Consider the following 22,274-nt stretch of genomic DNA (forward strand, 5'->3'; position numbering starts at 1 on the left):
AATCCTCACAAATAATTTAATATTAGGAATTTCTGCTTGATAAATGCCTTAAAGCATTAATTGATTATCAGATGTGCTGTTGATTCATTTTCTGTTTATCCACTAATTGATTAATCAGCCAATCGTTTCAGCAAACACATTTATCAATGCACCACTGCTGTTATACTGGTCAACTCTAAAGCATCACTTGGTGTAAAACAAGATAATCCCCTTAGCTGCTGATTTACCTCACTGTCTGACAACCAAGGACAAAGCCAGGCAGAGTTTGTCTCGCACAGCTAATATTGGCAAAGTGACCTTCTTAATGGACATCATACCTGCGGAGGCTTTATTTTTCCTGAAAATGTGGTGGAAGAACACCTGCCTTTCTTAACATTTTGTTTTTTTTTCTATATTAATTGTGTTTCAGAGATTGGAGGAGAGACGCGGAAAAAAGTGGTTTTCAGTGGTGGGCTTTGAGAAAACATACAGTCTTGTGAGTGGCTACAAGGCAAACCTTCACATCTGGATCTGAATAACAATTGGCTCTGAGCACCACAATCTACTGTAGCCAATCATAGCATCTTAGGTAGCTACTGCATTGTTAATGCATCAGATTTGCCTAGCTGCTAATATCCAGAGGCTAACTATGATTAGTAGATGTGTCAAAACCTGAATGTTCTTGCACTTGGCAGTTACCTTTTCAGTCACCTTCACCACAACTATCCTTGCGCATCTGTGACCCTTCCCTCAGTTGAACTCCATGACACATCTCAATGCTGTGGCTTCTATGCCTTTTGTTGCCAGCGTTTTTGTATCACAGCTGCCAAGCTTCACTGATGAGCCAGCAGGGGTACACGCAGGTTCATACAATCACATTGCATGCTGAGCCAGAGGAAAGTTGGTACAGCGGTTTCCACATCTCAGTCCTGCTGCTCCTCTGGCCCACTGTTGTACTTCAGGTCTCTTGCTCTTTTATCTCTGAATCATTGGGTTTCATTGGCAACGTAACTCAAGCACACCTCCAGGCAACGGGGCCTGGTTGCATATGAGACTCTGTAGTAGCAATGAAATTGATTTTGGCATCATATGTTTGTGTGTGTAAGCTGATGCTTGTAGAAGAGTAGCATGACTATGGCTAAAATGCTCATCCACATCCTGTCTGTGTGTATTATGAACTCAATGTGATTACGGTAATGATTACTTCTCTGTGGATTTGAATATGGGAACAAAATAACAAAGGCCCTCTGTTAAATCTTCCTTTTTGGTAGCTGAGAGTGGACAATTCATCATCATTTACTCATGACAGATGTGGCAAATTTTGTCAGGTTTACAATAAAAGGTTGACATTTTTTCGACACATCTTAACATTGTTTGCATGGCTATGTCTTGAAACTGGTATAGATTCTGGATTACACTTTTGCTGCATCAATTAAAAGGGTAGTTTCTGTAGCATTAACATGCTGACAGTGCTCATATAATACCTACTATACATTCACTGTGTAGGTAACCTGAGACATCATTTACTGGAATTCATTGGTTTTTTGATTCCTAAGGTGGGGTCATTGTTTCCTCATGTTGTTGGGGAGAGCTTTAGTGCTGCTAAGCTAAGTAGCAGCATAGCCCTGCAGCAGCAAATGGACAGTCATCCTACCTCACCTGTGGCTGAAATGTTACTCATTTAGACTTACAGTACCTGCACAGTAATGAGCAAACTCTTGCACCTTGTGTTTGTGCTTTTCTGTCCATATTCCGCCTGATTTACCTTACTGTCTTTTTTCCTTTCCCTACAGCGGACGTACACATTGATTGTAGATGCCTGGGACTGGGACAACGCCACGCGCAACAGTAAGTCTGAATGCACACACTGGCTTCTGGTTCTGGCTTCTGCAGTCTTGTAAAGTGACATGGACTATAATGGGTGTTTTTTCAGTTTGCATCCATGAGTCGATTCATTCATCCGTCAATCAACAGAAAAGCAATAAGCAGTACTTTTAATAGTCTTTTTTTGTTTTGTTTTGACAGTTTTTCAGGCAACAATATCTAAAATTCACTGATGGCTGCCTCTGAAATGTAAATATGTGCTGGTTTTCTCAGTTTTATATGATAGAAAACTGAATATTTATGGGTTTTTAACTGTTCGGCAGACATAACAGTTTTCACTGTAGCCCCCCAAGACGCTTCATATAGAATATAAGTCCTCGGTTCATCTCGCCGATGTTGGCTCTGGCGGTCAGTTCTGACCAGCTGTATCCTGTTTTCCTTTGGTTATGTCCGCCGGGTGGACTCCTGTACAACCCCCTTTTTCCCGTCTGAGCAGTAGCCCAGTCTGGGAGGAAGAGGACCCATTGAGGACTATAATGTCTGGATGTGTGGATGTGGCTTTGATCTGTGGAGACGGTGGCATTTTTCACGAGTCTCTTAATGCGTTTCTGTGCATGCAAGCATGCGCATGAATGCATTTATATATCCATGCTGTCCTCTCCAGTCTAAACTTGTTCCTTATTTATATGAGGTCACTACATCCTGTTTTGTCCATAACATCAAACACACTTCCACTCATGAATGCAGACAATGGGGAAGAAATAGATTTTGACATCAGAGTGCTTTGATTAGACGGTGTAGTCACTGTTTCTGTTTGTGGGCCTCCAGTAATTGTGTACATTTACAGTAATTAGTTCTGTTGTTTCTGATGGATGTAGGGCCTAACCGTTGCTTGAGACACCGTCCAATTGATTTTCTGCCAACTACTCGCACTTAAGTCTTAGCCAAACTGCATTAAAGTAGCAAAATGGAGCCATTTCTGGTTTTAAGGATGCAAGAAGAAACACATTTTCAGCACTTCTGAATTCACTGAAAACAGTGTTCTTCATTTCATGCCAAAATGTAGACGTAATTTGCTAAAACAGAAGCTCTTCCAGGTTTGAGTCATTTGTTCTGGATTGCATTTGAAAACCACACTGAGGCTGCCGTGAGGTCACAGACATCAGCTGACTTGAACCTTCATGTCACGGGTTCAAGAAACAAAAACGTCTGAAACAAATGCTCCTTTCAACCTCTGTGGAAGATCACAAGGTAGTCCGCCTGTAGCCCCGAACCTCTGTAACAGTGAGTCACAGTAGTGATTGTAGCCTTTGCCTGGCAGGTGGGTCGGGCATGTCGTGCTCGTTATGTTAATTTTTGATGTTTTAATATGTGATGGCACATGCGTCACTCCACAAACATGTAATTTGTAGACACTGAAAACTGTTTTGCTTAATTTTTACCATCCAGATATAACACCGAGGTAACTTGTGTTGAGTTTGTCTTACAAGGGTGAGGATTAATGGGTTTAAGTCAGTTTAAAGGCATATGCAATGTTTCTGCATTAAAATGTGCAAAAACATGTCATGTTCAAACCCAGAGAAATCTGTAATTTTATTCAAGGTAGCGGTGAGTTTCATTTGGTTACCTGTCAATTGCTTCATGTCCCCTTTACCATCAGACTGAGTAAGGAAGCTGACAAACTAGCTAGCCAGAGCACCATTATTAATTTTCATCAGCAATCGTGGTCGTTTAACAATGAAGACCACAACTCCCATGGTCCCACGCTACTTCACGATGTCATCAAATTCCATCTTTTCTTATTGTTTTTGATTGAGAGACCCCCTAGTGGCAGAAATTAGATGGTGCGTGTTTAAAGTAAATCCATTCATATGCTAAAATATGGCACTGCCTCTTGGTTTAAAGAACCCAAAAATGTTCTGAACATAGTGAAGACATTATCACATTATCAAACTGAGAAGTCAGCTTTGGCCATTTTAGGGAGCTCTAGAGTGTGTTTTTTTGGTAGTTAAGGTTTGGTTTGAGGCTTAAATACCTTGAGTCAAGGCTGCAGGATTGTCCCCTTTGCTCTTGTCTGCAGAGCTGGGTCATCTACAGGCATGGCATTTTATTTCATGGTAATGCAGACAGCAACCTCACTGATGTGGTTTTTAGCTAGCTGTCCAGTAGCACTGAAGACTGGATGTCTGCCAGTTTCCTCCAGTCAAACTCAGAAAAAACTGGAATGCGCATGCTTAGATCCTGCTGCATCTTGTTTTGCATGTAGCATAACATATTTTATTATTAACTGTAATTCTTGTATTAAGCTTTCTTTAGCTTTTTAGCGCAGCCCTATGATTTTTAAAGGTCTTGTTTCACTCTGCTCTATCACCTATATTGTACATTTTGAGAATGAAGTGATTCTGATTTTGAGCCCGTTTTTGATGATTCTGACCTTATCAAAATCTTGGCCAGAATCATTTTACAATAGGCAACTTCTACAGTTGAACCGCCAAACACTTTGATAGAAAAGTTGACATCCGACTTAAGACAATGCAGCTGTTTAACCACATCCTGAATGATCAGTCCTAATCTGCAGGACAGAGGTGTAGGCAGACATGGATTAGATTGTTTCGTGGCATTCGTAGTAAGTTTTCACCATTGCCTCTGCAAACTTTTTTTTTTTTTTTTTTGACTGCAATAGACTGTTTTGAAAATGTGTTTCTGTCTTTATTGTCTCTCAGGCCATCTCAAGGTTTCATGCTTTAATTGGTCAATTGGTAAGAATAATTGAAATTAAGTAAATAAAGTGATGGTATAAGTAAAATGTTTGGTTTCTTGTTAAAGTACATGACAGTGTGCATCTGTAGGACACTGGAACTAGTTCTCCAGCCTGAGTCAGCACCATGTCTGGCCCTACGTAAGAGCCCACCAGTGTGCTGGTCCATCAGTGAGATTCCTCTCCTCCAGCGTCATGTCCTCCAGTGTGCCTCTCTTCCCTTCCCCCTGTGTCCTCAGGAAAGGCAGCCGGCTGTTTTCCTTGTGTTTATCGAGCAGGAAGTGGAGTGGACTGGGCGGCCGGGCTCAGTGTTTAGACACTGAGGTAGCAGAGCCCGGCTTGGGCCCGGAGCCCATTGTTCTCTATCTGGCAACTACCGGGGGTTATTTCTGTTATTGTTGCTTAATTCTGTCTGACATTGTGTCAGTCCCTAGCAGAGGAAGGTGTGTGTGTGTTTGTGTGTATGTGTGTGTGTGTGTTCCCTGCTTGCTCACTTCAAAATGTCTATGGTGCATTGCAGCCCAAAGCCATGGAGCAAAGGAAATCACAGACCCCCTATTTCCATAGAGATTGTTTGCCAGCTTCGATCCCACTGTGATAAAGATTGCTTTCTTTCTGGATGCTGGCGCTGCAGCGAGCCAGACAGAGGCCAACTTATTTAACGCGAGTGTCGCTGTGCTAGAGGCTAAATGGTAGCAGGCTCCCGTCATGACAATACACATACAGAGAGCTCAGAGGCACTGGTGATGTGTGCTGTCACCAGAAAATGGATCAATTTGCAGACAATGAATTTCAATTGCATACTTAAAATTCAGTGGGTACTTTCCACAGACACGCACAACACACACACACACCACACACACACACACACACAGTTCTAACAGTTTGCACAGCTATTCTTGTTAGGACAATTGCAGTGACTTCTATACATCTCAAACCCTAACCTTAACCAGGACCTCAGAAATGACATTTGCCTCATTTGGACCTGGCTGAGGTCCCCATGAGGACTGCTGGTCCCGACAAGGTTGGTGTTTATACCAGTGATGGTCCCCGGTAGGTAACAAAAACGAGCAGTCACACACTGTGATATCAAAGTGTCTGTCTGCTGAATAAGAATGTGCTGCTTTATCTTGAGAGGGAGTCACTTTACATGAGAATAAAGGAGCTTCTTCACCATTGTCTGATTTAAAATAACACTTTTTTTAATCTCCTTTCCAAATGCAGTGGCTCTGTTTGACTGTTTGCAGCCTGACAAAACTGCAGTTGTCTGGACTCGTTGCCTTTACCTAAATGTTAACTTGTAGTGTTGTGTCAGAGTGTGGTTTTCTGCTTAAATGTTTGAGGCCAACCCATCCATATCCAGAGTTATCTGATCTTCTGATTGATTACACTAATTGAACCTGCATTAACTTTTTTAGCCACTTGGGGGCAGCAGAAACAGGTTGTCATCACCTTTCAGTCAATATTGTGAACTTGTTTGTTAACAGTTGCTTATTTACGCATCCAGTAGATACAAAGTAACATTAGGTTTTATTTGGAGTCTTGTTTCTGGCCACCCGGCAAACAGTCCTATATTCACTCTCTTTTTGCTCTGTTTTGGTCTCTACCAGCCCCTGATGGAATTATCGGGCTCTTTAGCCACTAAATGCTCCACTATGTTAGCATTTAGTGGCGAAAGCAAATCTCTAACTGTGTCTAGCTGCTGTTTGGTGCAAAAAAAAGGCAGAGACAGTGAACCAAAGGTAAAGGAGTGGAGTGCAGATGGTTTTTAAGAGATGAAGGGGATATTTTAAATGTTAATCTATGTGTTTCTGCAGTCAAATCGGATCAGAATATTCACAACGTCTTGCCCTGGTTTTTGTTTCAGATGAGGAAGAGCTGCTGATTGAACGCAGCGTTCACACAGGTATGATCAACCCTGGTGACACCTGGCAGACCATCCTGCACGACGGGCCTGTTGCTCGCCTCATCTATCGTATCCGAGTGCGGTGTGATGAGAACTATTATAGCAATAAGTGCAACAAGCTTTGTGTTCCTCGGGACGACTACTTTGGCCATTACCGCTGCGAGCCGACGGGGGCTCAGGTGTGCCTGGATGGCTGGATGGGCCCAGACTGCAGGACAGGTGAGCTGCCAACGTCTCGGTAGATGTCTGAGACACGATGCACCCGAGCAGCCTCACGCTGACCTTGACCTGACCTAACTTTCTCTCTAGAGCTGCAGCCATTAATCAGTTAGTCAATCAAGAGAAAATTGATCTGCAGCTATTTTTATAAACATGCTAGTTTTCAAACTGAGATGCCAAACATTTTCTGGTTTCAGCTTCTCAAATGGGAGCGTTTGATACTTTCCTTGAACTGAACTGAATATTTAAACAACTCATCTTGGGCTGTTGGATGTTTTATGAGCATTTTTTTGCCTTTTTCTCACATGATTTTGAACAAAAATGTAATCAAGAACACTTCAGCTAATGATTCTAGCTTCTCAATTGGAAAAAATTGCAGCTTTTCAGTGTTTTTGCTTTTGACTGTTGCGATTGAAAGATATTTTTTTTGTTTGTTTTTTTAGCACTTTAAATACCTTTAAAAGTTTGCAATTATTTGAAAAACTAAGCCGTAGACTACCTAATTAAGATTATCATCAGTTGCAGCACAAATTATCAACTCTGCAGCGTGCAAAGTGCTCAGATTATTTGCTGCAAGTACAAAGTTTTGCTGTTAAAAATCTATGTGCAGGTACCATTTGAAAAGCGTGGTGGAAATGCACCGTCTGCTGCCTGCTTAGGTTAAAATGTGGCAGCGTCGGGGTCGTGCTGGTGGGTGGTGTCAGAGAGAGTGGGGGGCCTCAATAAATCACCCAACTGACCTTAGAAGACGAAGGGTGAAAAGAGGAGGGGAGAGGAGAGGTGCTGGGTTGTTTTTAAGAGGGGGTGGTGTTGTACATGCAGGCTATAAAGTTGTCCCTTCCTCGCCCCCCCCCCAACCCTGGTCAGAGTGCCATGAATTCTCACGTCTTGTTGCACTTGTTAGAAAGATGGCAAACAAACGAGCTTCTCCTCCTCCCACCTTTGCCTCCCTTCTCTCTGGCCCTCTTTCTTAAAGAATAGTTTGTTTTCATTGGAAGAAATATACTGATGCATGTCCCCCAGTGGAATCTAAATAACGCCTTTTACATTCGTCTGTCTGTCTTGCTTTTTCTCAGCAATCTGCAAGCAAGGCTGCAACCTGTTACACGGCAGCTGCTCTGTCCCAGGGGAGTGCAGGTGAGATTAGTGTGAATATCTTTCATATACAGGAACCTTTGGGATCTTTATGTCTTTTTTGCACTGCTGTTATCTGGTTTAGATCCGTATTATTGTACATGCAGTTTTGTTTTGTTGTGTTTGTAGAAGAAAGGCGGTTTCTGTAACAACTGCACGGGTGTCGGATGTCAAAATTAGAGCAACAGAGGAGCTAAATAAATGAAAGCCAAAGGAATGATGGATTTAAGATGCCAGACGGAGCACCTTCACCTGTCGTGGCCTGTTGTTTTTTTGTGTGTGTGTGAGTCAGCCTTTTTCCTGCCTTGTGGGCATCTCCACCTCGGTTCAGAAGAAAAGGGCAATGCCGCGCCTGCCTTCTTGTATTTTTAGCCACCTGAAATCCTCCACAGAATACCAAGCATCTCATCAGCTCTCTGCGGCCCGGACCGAAGAAAGGGAGTTGCCGGTGTTTGAATTTGACCACTGTAAACGTGCTGGGAATTGTCATATCCCCTCCCCATCCGCATTGCAGTCCTCCTTGAAGGGCAGGGGGCAGGAAAGGAAATGAATATCCCGCTGTGTTATGTACGTTTCCCAAAGTGGAAATGACAGTTAGATAAAGTGACGTAGAATCGCCCCATAGGTCTACATTTCCAGGATGTGGTCCATCCCGTCGTCATTTGTAAAATCAACCCCCCCCCCCACCTGCCAGATGGAAAGAGACACTTGCCTCCCATTATTAGGAAAAAAAGGCTTTGGCTCGGAGCCGAGGGGTAACCGGGGATGACCAGCTTTAGGAAACCGCTTCACATTTTTTCATATCTGCCTGCATGAGTGGGCTGCATCCTTATTCCAGTTAGCAGACAGACAACAGTGGGAAGCACCTCATTCTTATCAAATGTCAAGTCGCAGTCAACAGGAAAGGTGGCATGAATAGAAGAGCAGCAGTGAAGAATCTTCCTGCAGCGGCGTGAATTTAATGAAGCCTCGGGTCACAGAAAGCTGGCATTAAATCCCTCGCCGTCCCCTTTCATTGCCTTTATTTCATCACAGGTTTATGGGCTTTGCCTCGCTTGCCACGGCCTTTTAAGAAAACACAAAAGCCCGTACGTGCCTGTTGTTGGGCTGCTGCATTGAGGCTTTTTATTAGCACACATTAGGCTTGTTCTGACATATTTGTCAAAGGCTTGCCGTGTCCCGAGGATCACTTGGGTAAGCAGTGTAGCACACTTTCCACCACTCTGAAGGTTTTGCTTTGACATTCCAACATGTTGGAATCCAGCATCACGCCTACACCCTTAAGGTTTATGAGTAATCGTGATATCAATATGGCCAAGAATTAAGCCCCTGAATGCCTCTTTTGATACCTTTTAAGCTTAAAAAGCAGTAAGCGAGTCCCCTTGCCAAAGTTCTGTGAGTGTTATTGCTACGTTGCTGTCAGACCCTCTGAAGCTAATCATATGCAGTGGAAGAAGCACGCCAAGTATTCCCCGATGCCCCTTCACCCCCTCCAGCCTGGGAATGGCAGAGATTTCCGAAGGCCTCGTCTCTCACAGAGACAGTGGTGCCGTCTGCAGGAGTCTCAAAATAGCAGTCAATTGACAAGACAGCTGGCTCGACGACACCACAGCCTTGGAATAGCCGAGCGCTGTCATGAAGCTGCAGGCGTGTGCACACATACACTGTACACACACACACACACACACACACAGAGTCGTCTCCAGCCGCTCGCTCTCAGAACCGCCGTGCCACCCTGGTAGCCCTCAGCCCCAGACTCTGACCCGAGCACGGGAGCCGCTGGAAGTATTCTTAACCCCTCCTGCCCTGGAATGTCACCCTTCACTAAGATTAGTTGGCTGCAGGCCGTGGGATAGGTTGACGCAGGAGCAGATACGGCGTTAGGTGTGTTTCCAGTGTCGGGCAGGTTGCATCCGAGGACTCGCTTCAGCCTCTAGCAGAAGCTCTTTATCGGTCCTCACCTCAGTGGTTTGAATCAGACCCTAATCGGTATCTTCAGAAAGTCCCCTACAGATGTCCTTAATAAATGTCGTTCTGTGATTCATAATGGTGAAATAAGTGATGGAGGAGCTTTTTGTGGCATCTCCTCTGTGGACTTCACAAATCAGCTGTCAGAAAACAGGAAACTGACTGGACTGCTGGACACTTCTTCACTGTGTTTTCCCCTGATAAACTGAAAGAGGCACAAATCATGTTTTAATCAGGCGGCATTGACTTAATTTGTCTTGGCTACATCCTCAGCAGAAGGAGGAAACACAACAAAATCAACACAGCCTGACTTTTTTTTCCATTACTGGTGATGATTTAGAGCAAAGCTGAAGATGAATGTCAGGTTTCATAACTGAAGATGTTGATGATGATGTGACCAGTTCTAAAAAAGAAGAAACAACATTTTTATACAAGCTATGTTGAAAAGATTTGACCTCCAATAGCACCTTTCAGTAAGATGTGACAGACATTTATTTCTAAAGCCCTTTCATGGCATCACTTCCTTATTAGGCTGGTCCCATTATCATGATTTGATTGGCTAAAGATTGAAGTTCCACATGCAAACAATGAATCTGGGACAACAGCTGCACACACTTGAAGCATTTGACAACCATGATTACGAACTGCCTCACGTTGGACTGTACCTGTTTTTAACAGTGTTCTGCGGTGTCTTTGTTTGTTGCAGGTGTAGCTACGGCTGGCGGGGCCAGTTCTGTGATGAGTGTGTGCTCTATCCTGGATGCGTCCATGGGACCTGCAACACCCCCTGGCAGTGCAACTGCGAGAGGAACTGGGGTGGCCTGCTGTGCGATAAAGGTGTGGAAAAGCTCTTAGTTTTTTTGTTTTGTTTTATTCCATCACCTCCCACTCAGGACGCTGGCAGACTCCTTGTCTCTCATCCTGCACGACCCCTTGAGCTACAGTTGCAGGGAGCAGCAGATACAACAGGAATGACTGTTGAAGAAGCAACGAATCATCATGTTAAATAGTAATGCTGCTGTCATGAGCTTTTTTGTGGCCTGAGAACTCGGCTCATCGGTCCTGGTCTCTGTTGTTAAAGCTAAAATACATCCTTGCCTCCGTAAAGTGAAGTTGAGGCACATTCAGGTTTGAGAGATTTGACCTCATATGAGGTCTGAATCCTCGTCGCTGACTGGAGAACAGCAGCTGGATAGTTTTACTGCCTGTGAGATCTGAGCAGCGGCAGGGACACTCGATCCCCTCGCATCCCTTCGTCACAGAGGGCTCTTCGGGGGATGAGAATGGGTCCTGAGTTCCCCGGTGGAGACAGATCCCTGCTCTTTTATTTACCAGCCTTGAGGGTGACCTGGCCTTTAGCCTAAGGATGGTGTGCAGGGATCAGAAAGGGTTCAGTTTGTTCTGTATCTGGAAACGAGGAGTCTATAACTGAAGGGTAGCCACAGGACATGTGTGGCATCAAGAAAGCTTATGAAGTTATGTCAAAATAATAATATGCATTGTTAAGGTTACACCAGGGCAGCCGTAACAAGCAGAAAGGCCACATTTCCATCATGTCTTCCTCATGTATTATCTCGTTGCGCTTTCTTCTACTGCAGTAATTTAATGGCCCCCAACTCGAGAATTGATGCCACCAGCTTTTTATCTCAACTCCTTAATATTTGCATTATGATAGTGGACACAAATGCACCTTAGTTGGCATTTACTTGAGCTGATATTCTACAAATGTACCTAAAAATTGCACAAAATTTGAATGGAAACCTGACTAGCATCTGTACCTTAAATTCAGCACTTCCCTGCACGATCGGAGGCTCAGTTCAGTATGGTCACCATTGCATGGAGTCAGGCATAAACATAATGCATTATGAATCACAGTACTTGTACAGTAGGTTGGCAGAGGAAGCTGCACATTCAGGATCATGCATATAGAGTTAGGAGGCAGAGATCAAAGTCTATCACAGATGGCGATGTTTTTGCAGAGAATTCAGACAGGATGGATCTAAATTTGGTCAGGAATGGGTGAAATCCTGGGCTAATCACTGACTAAATGTCTCTAATCGTGCATCTGCCCCCAGATCTGAATTACTGCGGCCGCCACCAGCCTTGTGTCAACGGAGGAACCTGCATGAACACCGAGCCAGACGAGTACTACTGCGCCTGTCCGCAGGGATACTCCGGCAAGAACTGCCACATAGGTGAGAGGAGCCCACACGTCCTGTTTCTGTCCAGTCCAGATGATCCACTTTAGTTCTCTGTCAGCTTCCTCCCTCATATTCATTAAGATTATGATTCCTAGGGGGAAAAGTCCTCAGTGAAGACAGTATAATGCTGAGAAACAAAGTGTAGATGGTGGTTGAAATAAGTTCAATGCAAAGTAGAGCTGAAATGATTAAATAATCAGCCAATCAAACATAATCTGCAAATACTACTAAAGAACTAAAGTCCTTTTTCATGCAAACCTCCAAACATTTCTTGGTTGCAGCATCTCAGATGTGTTTATTTTCTGGTTTTCTTCATCATGTATGATTCTTAACTGAGTATCTTTGGGTTTTGAACTGTTGGTTGACTCAAATCAAGCCGTCTTGAGCTTTGAAAACTTGTGATGGTTATTTTTGTCACAATTTCTTGACATTTTGGACATCTAACCATCGACTAATTAAGAGTGTAATCGGCAGATATGTACAAGAAGGAAAAACGTCTATGCTAGTATTAGCAATACGTGCATAATAATGGCACTGCAAGATAAGAAGACAACAGAATGAAATAAAAACATGCCTCACATGAAAACATATAGCTTTATGACAGCTGTAGCATTGGCATTATAACGTACTGCAAATGATTAAACACATCTTTTTGTTTTGTTTCCTTTGACTGCACCCCCTCCCCTCCTTCAGCCGAGCACGCCTGCGTTTCCAGTCCCTGCGCCAGCGGTGGTACATGCCACGAGGTCCCCACAGGCTTCGAGTGCCAGTGTCCGCCGGGCTGGGAGGGTCCGACCTGTGCCAACAGTGAGTCGCTGCGCTGCTTTCAGTCACCTCCACATCGCCGCTTAGTTTTCCTCTCATCTGTCGGCGTGACATAATTCTTCCTCTCTTCCCTGGTAAACACTCGTTTGTGATGTTTACCAATTTAGCACGCTCTTGTTCAGCATCCACTAAGCGTCAATCGTGGATGCCTTGATTAATTGAGAAGGAAACATCCTTCTTAATCAGAACAACAAACCTCTTATCTCCTTCTTGTCCTCTTTCACTATGACCTTATTCAACTAACTAAAGTCAAACACTTCCTGACGAGGAGGACGACGAGGATTGACTTGAAGTGTGTGTTTTCTCAGATTTGGACGAGTGTGCCTCCAGTCCCTGTGCTCAGGGTGGAACCTGCATCGACCTGGAGGATGGCTTCGAGTGCGTGTGCCCTCCACAGTGGGAGGGAAAGACCTGCCAGATAGGTGAGATTTAAGTTTTCACTGCACCTTTACACAACTTCTTACATTTTTGTTTGTGTCTGTCAGGAGGTCGTTTAAAAAAAAGGATTTCCCGTGTTCGGGATTCTTCATTTCTGCAGGGAGATGTGTTTTCTTTCCTGTTTGTTCCATTTCCTAAAACAAATAAATGGCCTCTCTGGCACGCCATCGCTCGCCACTCAGGCGAACTGTGTTTTTAGATTAAAATTGGCAACCAGCAACCTGAGCCCCGCGGCCAGGGTACAAGCTGTCAATATCCTGGACGCGCTGGCAGCTGCATGGCCACCCTCTCTTTTTTTTTTCTCAATGACTTTATGAGCTACGAGCGTGTCTATATCAGGCTGTTTGTTTGTCGCTGGCATTCGTTTCTGTATCGCTCACGTCCCGAGAAGCGGACGTGACCGGCGCGAAGCCAGGAAATGGATTACGACCGGTAAACAAAGTTGGGGTGTGTGTGCGAGTGAGTGTGGTGGAGGGGTTGAAGGTCGGAAAGAGATCCCAAGAGTTCGGTGTCATCTTACCGGCTCGGATCTCAGCTTACAGGCAGCCATCGGCCTCCTGTCTTACCTGGCGATTGTGTGTGTGGAGTTTTGGGTTTCACAGAAAAGACAGGTGTGTGCGTGTGAGTGAGCACAGCAGGACTCCCTGCAGACTGCCCCCCCCCACTCACGTTTCCTTTGGTATCTGAGCAGCGGTGGGAACACTTGTGATGGAGGTGGTGAATGTTTGTGGGTGAAGCTGTGCTGTTTGCACTCATTTCATCCCTTTTAAATAGATGAAGCGGGTAATATTTCGTCACAAAGAAATTCACTTTCATCTTGATGCGATACTTCAGACAACAGGAAATGCTCTATATATCCGAAATTTGCTGCTACTTCAATATGCATCCATGTTGTATTATGGCAATATGGTGATCAGTGCTAGGACGAATAATTAATAGCTTTGCTGATAGACAGCAGGTTTTATGAGGGGTTTGAAGGGAGCATTTTAGCCTCTAAATGGAAGCTTACAGTACAAATAAAGTCAGTGAACATGGGGAGACAAAGAGGGGGAGTTTGACATGCAACGAAGGTCCTCCACCAGAATCAAACATGACATCTGTCTCAAGCCCCAGATCACCGGATTCATTTGTGGACCCCAATTGCAAAACATTAAACATTAAATGTATTTATGTTAGATCAAATATATTTGAGTTTTGGACTAATTCAGGCCTCTGTTTCCCTAATCCTTCTGCATTATTGGCTTGTAATGTCTTGAATTCAATCATTCTGTACTCACCAAGCCCTTGAAAATGAGGTAAAGGAGAAGTGCAGCCTGCAATGCCAGAAAGTTTCAGGACTCACAAGACATAGATTATTAAAACAATAAAATATAAAATTGAAGCAAACAGAGGATGAGGTGTCCTGACTTTTACTTCCTCGTATAGGTGAAGCTCCAAAAACACTGAATCCGACGTTTCCCAGCATGCAATGAACAGTTAAACTGATTCTTATGTGTAAATGCAAGCAAGCCCACCTAAATTTGAACAGATTTGATTTATAACCGTGATTCTGCATTAGCAACAGCGCCAGTTCTGTCGTTTCTTTGTTAGCTGGGCTTCAAAGGTTGGATTTCTGGTGTCTTTTCTTTCTCTTTGTCCTTTCCTTGGTGCGTTTCAACTGATGGACTCCGTCTCCTTCTTCATCCTGCCTTTACAGATGCAAATGAGTGCGCAGGAAAGCCCTGCGTGAACGCTCTCTCTTGCAAAAATTTGATTGGCGGATATCACTGCGACTGTTTTCGGGGATGGTCCGGACAAAACTGTGACATCAGTCAGTATTTCCTCCTTAAAAGTCACTTCTAAATTTCTGTCCTTCCACTGGCGTCTTCCTCTCCTGGCCACTTACAAACGCCTCCTCCTCGGCATACGTAGGTGTAGTTCAGCTTCACTCGCTTTCCCCACATGTGGTAACCCGTTTCTTTCCCGTCTTGGCAAACTGAAGCTCCAGCTCTGCCTTCATCATGACTGAACTTGCATGCCCAGTTCCTCTCTCTGGATCCAATGCATGCCCAGTTACAGTCTACACAAGGTCGATCTGACTCTCTTGGCTTTTACTAGTTGTTTCTTTTCCAAACTTCGACTCAATCTGTGCACATCCCGCAGCGTAGATTACACCCTGATAATGCATAATGTGATAAACTCCCATATGGAAACCATTTCATGTTCTTCATGACGTTTAACCACATCCTCCTCCTCTTCAGACGTCAGCGGCTGCCACGGTCAGTGCCAGAACGGAGCAACATGCAAGGTATGGATGTCTTCATCTTAATCTGCCGTACATCCCACGTCACCCTCTACGTTTGCTCTTCGCACTGCTGCACACACATGCACCATAACAGCGGTTGTTCAACTGTGTCGCCTGTAGGAGGACCTGAGGGGTTACCACTGCCAGTGTCCTCCAGGTTTTGTGGGCACTCACTGTGAAATCCAGAGGAATAAGTGCGACAGCCGCCCGTGCCAGAACGGCGGCCGGTGTCACACGGTGTTGGACGGCTTTGTGTGTCAGTGCCCACCAGAGTTTGCTGGACAGCTGTGCGAGGTGAGTCTCGCGTTCCACGAGATCATTGTGGCTGCAGTGACAGTTTATAAGATGAAAATCTAAAGAAAATGTTGAAACTCTCTGCAAGCCACGATGATGATCGAGTGAAAGCAATATTAATACTTACTTGGCAGCCATTTGGGTTCAGGAGAATATACACAGAGTGAGTTGTAACGTGGTGCAAGTACACAAACGGCAGCAGTCATTACAACACAGCAATCTCAGCCAACTGTCTGCTGCAGTGTGCCAGATTATTACTATGGTCTGCCTGAAGGTTGTTTAGTGTACTCCAATAAGCAAATCCCAGGATTCATGACAAACTTTTGTTGTAATTGATCATTTATTATGACACATCTGTGTCCTTGCTGCAGCCTTTTATATTTGAAGCGCGTGTTTGAAGCTAATGTAGGTTAGCAGTGAGGAAACCGACACTTCGCTGCATCTCTTGGGCCCTGAATGGAGGACATTGCTGGTCAGGACCCAGTCCTGTTTTAGCATCCCTACTATAAATATGAGCCTCTCTGAATGAGGTGATGCTGGATTTCTGCCCACATACTACAGAGCTTTGATGCCTGCTATGGCACGGTGTACATTCCTGCCCTGCAGTGCCAAAACTACAACACCTCCAGCCTCATATTTCTCTGATTAGTATCTCCCCTCAAGTCCAAGAAGGTTTGATTGTGCAATGGTGTTTTTTGGCCAGTCCTCACTCGATTGGTGTCTTCAGAGGAAATAAGGGCAACATGAATCCCGGCGGAAGTCCTTAAGGACAAAGAGCCACACCTGCTTATATGTGTCCCACATATAATTTACTTGGGAATTCAACCCTAAAAGCATTTTATTTTGTGTATTTAGCCACATTAGCAGAGTGGCTCTGTGGATGGCAGTGTTGGTCGGTTGGTCACTGGGTCAGCCACGTTGGTTCAGATTAAAATATCTCAGCAACTACTGGATGGTTGTATCCTTGTGATTTTGGCGACCCCCTGACCTTTCCATTAGCGCCACCAGCAGGTTGACATTTTGAGTGAAATATCTCAAATTTCACACTCAGCTAAGATTAAAACATAAATGGTCATGCATTTTTAGCTTGACTGGATAGCATTATGTTTTAAGTGGTTGGAAATCACAGTACCAGAGTGGGCTGGTATCACTACTGTACTGTATTGTAGCTATTCTGGAGCTTTTGATGACCTCCTATGATCTTCATCAGCAAATTGAGTTTGCCAAGGTGTCACAATCTTGTCAGGAATTGACTGGAAGTGTTTAAAGTGCTCAGGATGATTCCATGGCAACTGGGCAAAACTCCATGTGCTCATGAATTGCGTTAACTGATCAAAAGCTCCAGAATAGCTGCTTAATGGACCTCATGATGAGATATGGATTTCTACCTTCGGTGAACTTTGAACCTCATGTTATGAGCTGCTTTCAGAATCAATAAAAGCATAAAATTTAGTAGTTGCATGTGTATCGTTTTGCTTTAAATGAAGCAGAATGAGATGACTCTGGAATTGCTTTTGTGGAAAAACAAAGAAACTCCACTGTGCATTTCATTGTTTCAATGGCCAGTAAGGTCTTATTGATTCACATGTGATAATGCATTTAATTTTAAATCTCCTGCAGACCAACTCGAACTCTCGAACAATGCGAGAATCCTCAAAAGTCAGTTCATTGCAGAATGTCATTTTTATGTTTGACCACATGTAAATTATAACGTCGCCTTGTGGTTTAAGTAAATTCTCAGCCTGTCTGCTGCAATGAAAAATGCCCCTCGTGCTGGTGCAAACGGTTACATTAATGTGCAGAAGATTGATATCCACTCTTGCCCTCAGACGCGATCTCCTGACCACACACATGCGCACACACACTTAAGAAAAAAAAGCATGTGGCCCTGACACTTAGTGTAGAATAAACTGTGCGTGACCACAGTCTTCACCCACGCTGTTGCCCTATTCTGACTCTCTTGTTCAGCACCTTAAATGGCGAAGGGGTGAAACCCAGAGTTTATGCACAGTAGGCTTCTGTTTACATAAACTGAGAGATTTTCACTCCAACCTCTGAGTTACAGCATCTAGAAATGGCAAAAAGATGTCACCGTGGCCTCTAGTTGGGTTCTCTCTGTGTCACGGTGGTATGACAGATGATTTAGCTTTATTATATTCACTGCTGCTCTGCATGACGTTGGACCAGAGTCGACGATGGTCCTCACAATGGGCTGCCTCTCTCTTGCCTGCTCAGTTTCCTGCTCTCTCTCACTTCTGCCGGGCTTCTGTCTCAGAATAATCTTGCGAGATTAAGCCGAGCAGAGATGTAAAACCAAAAGCGTGGATTCCCTTGATGAGCTTAGGGAAAGTTTCTGAGGCTTACGTTGCTCGGACGCTTACTTTCGATTTGTTCGGAACGGCGGCCTGAGCCGAGCTAAGCCGCTCACCTACACAGACTTTACATCTGCTCCCTCCATCGCTCATTTGGCTTCACTTGTTTTAATTATCACCAAATCACCATTTAACTGAGGCGATGATGTTTGGTAGATTGAGTTAGTATGACAGCTGCAGGCTACAACAGGCTTGTGGCCAAAGGTCGGCTCGGATCGATTGATGCCTGGAAATTCTCTCACCCCCAACGACGACTGTCCATGTAGCTTTTGGCAAGGCACTGCACCCCCATCTGATCCAGTGGAGCTGCTCAATGGCAGCACAGGGCTGTAGTTGCCAGAAAACACTCTTAAACTGGAGTTCATATGAGAAAACAGCTATTCTAAGTCAAACCTGCATTAATAGAGTTTTTTGGCATATGACATATATCACCTTTTTAAAGTTGGGACACATCCATTAGACATGAACGTTGGCCTTCATTTGGAGTCATGTGCCTGGCCACCCAAGTCAAAGATTACTCTTGCTTTAGCTCTGTTTTGGTCTCCACCTACTCCTGAAGGAAATACCTATCTCTTTAGTGGTTAAATACAACATTAAGTTCAAAGTTAGCAGGTAGCATTCAGTCAGTTTTCAGAGCTTTTGCTTAAAACAGCTGTCCACTGCTGGAAACAATGCTGAGAGTGGCGAGACTGAACCAAAACAGTAAAGTTGTGCGCCACAAAATCAAAATAATGAGCTGAAAGACAATAAAATGCTTCATAAAGGAGACGGCTGCAGAGTTTAATGCTCTGTGTATAATGTGAAAGGCGTCGCTCATAATGATGAACCCACAGTCATTTCATCCATCGTTAATATGAAAGTCTTCATTTTTGCAGCTTTAAGTGGCGTTTTTAATTTTCAGTTCTTCAGTTTGACCTGTATGTATCATCTCTGTTGTAGATCTCTAGCTGGTCCCCCTCAAATGCCTGTGATCCGAACCCTTGTGAGAATGAGGCCAAGTGCCACAGCATGGACCAGGACTTCTACTGCGCGTGTCCCGAAGGCTACGAGGGAAAGACCTGTGAACAGCTCAAGGAGAGCTGCCAAACCAGCCCGTGTCAAGGTGACCCAAGTCGACCGAAATGATGAAACCGTATTGAACAAACGAATAGGTCAAAGAAAAGTCATGAATTTTAACTTTTTTTTCCTTGCAGTCATTGACAGCTGCACCGTTGCTATAGCAACGAACGACTCAGCTGGAGTGCGGCACATCCCCTCCAACGTCTGTGGTCCACGAGGACGCTGCATCAGCCAGCCGGCGGGAAACTTCACCTGCGTGTGTGATCCGGGATTCAGCGGCATCTACTGTCATGAAAGTACGTGGGAGACTTTAACCGTTAGATCATACCGACGTACCGCTGAGATTTAAAAAAAGTTTCATTTATTTTAGACAACCATTTTGCACCATCCAGCTTCAAAATGCTGAGTTTTTAAATGATGGATTCATTGAAAAATCCCCAGAACAGCATGAATATCTTGTCATTTGTCAAAACACGTATTTTTAACATGCCAGTTTGGTAACATCCTTTTTGTTTTGTATTTAAACTCCTATTTAGCATCTGTAAGTAGATTCTAACACATTGTTATGTTGTTGTAAGCAACATAATCGTTTTTTATTAATATGATAAACATATGAAACATGTTGGAAAACCATTTCAAATGTGAAAATTTTACATATGCACAGTATAACGTGGCTGTAATCATATCAAATTATATGTAATTGGGTATTGTTGTTGACAGATTCATTTATACACACTTAAAATGACAGCTGCATAATAGTTAATTTGTGTGTCTAACCTCACGTTTTCAGATATAAACGACTGCATCAACAACCCCTGTGCAAACGGAGGGACCTGCATTGATGGCGTGAACTCCTTTCAGTGCTTCTGTCCCGATGGCTGGGAGGGTCGACTGTGCGACCTCAGTGAGTTCCTCTCCTCTTATGTGACTTTTCGTCTTTTCAGTCAGTCTGTGCAGCATGTTAGACAGGAAGTCGTGTCTGGGGTAGAGCTCCTGCTCGCTCTTCTCTGCGTTTTTTTGCGCTAAATGGGAGACAGTTCAGTAAAGATCGCCTCAACCTTTCTCAGATGTCAACGAGTGCAGACACAACCCGTGTAAGAATGGCGGACGCTGCGTCGACCTGGTGAACGACTTCTACTGCGAGTGTGCCGACAACTGGAAGGGCAAGACCTGTCATTCCCGTGAGTTATGCCGACCGCGTGTTAACGAGTGTGTTTATGCTCAGAGCTCGCTGTGGCCCCAAGTCCGCCGCGCCACACGTCTTTTTATATGTAGCGTATGCTATCCTTTCTTGCCGCCGCTGTGAACGGCGAAGATGCTGTGTGAGTGCGTGACCGCAGTGTTTCTTTGTAATCCCGGCCAGGCGAGAGCCAGTGTGACGCAACCACCTGCAGCAACGGAGGCACCTGCTACGACCATGGGGATGCCTTCCGCTGTGCCTGCCCACCCGGTTGGGGCGGAAACACGTGCAACACAGGTGAGGCCTCAGTATGGCGACGGTGGAAGATCGAGGAAGTTCATGATTGATGGTGTTGCTTGCAGTACTCAGGGTTCTTCAGGGATCATTTTTGATGGAAGGATCCAAAGAATTTCATTTATTGATGCAGTCCAACATTGTGTCGTGTTCCTCTCGTCCCACAGCCAAGAACAGCACGTGCGCCTCCAGTCCTTGTTCCAACGGTGGAACCTGTGTGGGTGGAGGAGACACCTTCACCTGCATCTGCAAAGAGGGCTGGGAGGGCCCCACCTGTGGCCAAAGTTAGTTTCTCTCTGTAGCTTTGCACATAACTGACGTAAAAGTCACCATGCTGTCAGCTGTAATGTACTTATCATGTCTTAAAGCCCACATCATGTTTCTGAAATATTTGATCTTAATAGCTTTATTTATGAAAGTTCTGGAAAAAGTGACATGAAATGAACAAATATGTGACAGCTCAGCACTAAATTTCTCCTTTTTTCTCGCTCTACTCAACAGATATAAACGACTGCAACCCTCATCCGTGGTATGTAGCAGCGTTTTCTTGCCTCACACACTCCTGTGGTGTAGCCAAATCTCTCCCCCCCCCCTTTCATCCCCATCGTCTTGCCTCCCTCATCTCCACACTTCACACAGGCTGGAGGGGTGAAGGGTTGCTAAAAGCAGTGGAAGTTGTCCTTAAATCAAGCCTCAAAGGGGGCATCTCTCAGAACAGGGGGCTTGGCTATTGAATAGGATAGAGAAAGGTGGAGAGAGAGGTTTTGGGGGGGGTCCCCACCTACCCCGTGGTGAATGCAGGTGGGGGAGTGGCGGGGGGGCTTATGTGTCCATTCTTCCCATGCGACCTGGGGGGGAAGCCGGGCTTTGAGGAGGAATGGAAGAGAGGCATGATGAGAGGAGGGGAGGGACTGGACACGGCAATTAGCATCTGAAAGGTGGAGGCTTGTATTGATGAGTTGAATTGAGCCTTGTGACCCCCACCACCACCGCCGCCATCACACACACACACAATGAGCTTTGTTGCAGCTGGAAAGGATGTGGCTCTTGTTCGGCCTCATCTGATCTTTTTTTATTTCTTTCCTCTCTCAGTTACAACGGCGGCATCTGTGTGGACGGAGTCAACTGGTTCCGGTGCGAGTGCGCTCCTGGTTTCGCCGGACCGGACTGCCGAATCAGTGAGTAGTGACTGCTTTGTGTCAAAGGTTTTAAAATAAGATCCTGATCCTTCGAGGCCATAACATTACCATAGCAACGTGTTAAGATGAAGAGGATGGAGAGAGGGGAGAAAAAGGAGGCAAGGCAAGGAGGAGATGGACACATTGACACCTAAATGTAAGGCCGGGACGCCGCCCTCTCCCTTTTTCTCGGTCCTTTAACGCCTCAGGGGTCAGAGGTCGTCCCTCCTCCATACTCTCACAGTCACACAAACACACACGGAAGACAAATTACCCAGTGACCCTGAAATTCTTCTTTCTTTGCTCTTTTGTTTCGGCCGGATAGCGTTCACCTTTTCTGTCAGGCTTGAATTTGAGAATT

The 22,274-nt window shown here is 44.7% G+C and overlaps 1 protein-coding gene across 2 annotated transcripts in view; it reads left to right on the top strand.

Annotated features, from left to right (window-relative positions):
* Nucleotides 1-22,274, top strand: part of jag2b (jagged canonical Notch ligand 2b) — a 44,081-nt gene that overhangs the window by 17,670 nt on the left and 4,137 nt on the right. The window contains exons 3-20 of one of the 2 annotated variants that reach the window (XM_041958152.1): nt 1,773-1,827; nt 6,429-6,686; nt 7,763-7,823; nt 10,495-10,625; nt 11,864-11,983; nt 12,683-12,796; nt 13,123-13,236; nt 14,949-15,062; nt 15,493-15,539; nt 15,657-15,830; nt 19,142-19,304; nt 19,396-19,557; nt 20,052-20,165; nt 20,329-20,442; nt 20,625-20,738; nt 20,903-21,019; nt 21,237-21,264; nt 21,828-21,913. In XM_041958152.1, the coding sequence (XP_041814086.1) occupies nt 1,773-1,827; nt 6,429-6,686; nt 7,763-7,823; nt 10,495-10,625; nt 11,864-11,983; nt 12,683-12,796; nt 13,123-13,236; nt 14,949-15,062; nt 15,493-15,539; nt 15,657-15,830; nt 19,142-19,304; nt 19,396-19,557; nt 20,052-20,165; nt 20,329-20,442; nt 20,625-20,738; nt 20,903-21,019; nt 21,237-21,264; nt 21,828-21,913 (2,086 nt within the window). The remainder of the gene's footprint in view (nt 1-1,772; nt 1,828-6,428; nt 6,687-7,762; nt 7,824-10,494; nt 10,626-11,863; nt 11,984-12,682; nt 12,797-13,122; nt 13,237-14,948; nt 15,063-15,492; nt 15,540-15,656; nt 15,831-19,141; nt 19,305-19,395; nt 19,558-20,051; nt 20,166-20,328; nt 20,443-20,624; nt 20,739-20,902; nt 21,020-21,236; nt 21,265-21,827; nt 21,914-22,274) is intronic. The other variant, XM_041958153.1, reaches the window with a different exon arrangement.

The sequence above is a fragment of the Chelmon rostratus genome, chromosome 18, assembly GCF_017976325.1.
Source record: "Chelmon rostratus isolate fCheRos1 chromosome 18, fCheRos1.pri, whole genome shotgun sequence".
Taxonomy (NCBI): domain Eukaryota; kingdom Metazoa; phylum Chordata; class Actinopteri; order Chaetodontiformes; family Chaetodontidae; genus Chelmon; species Chelmon rostratus.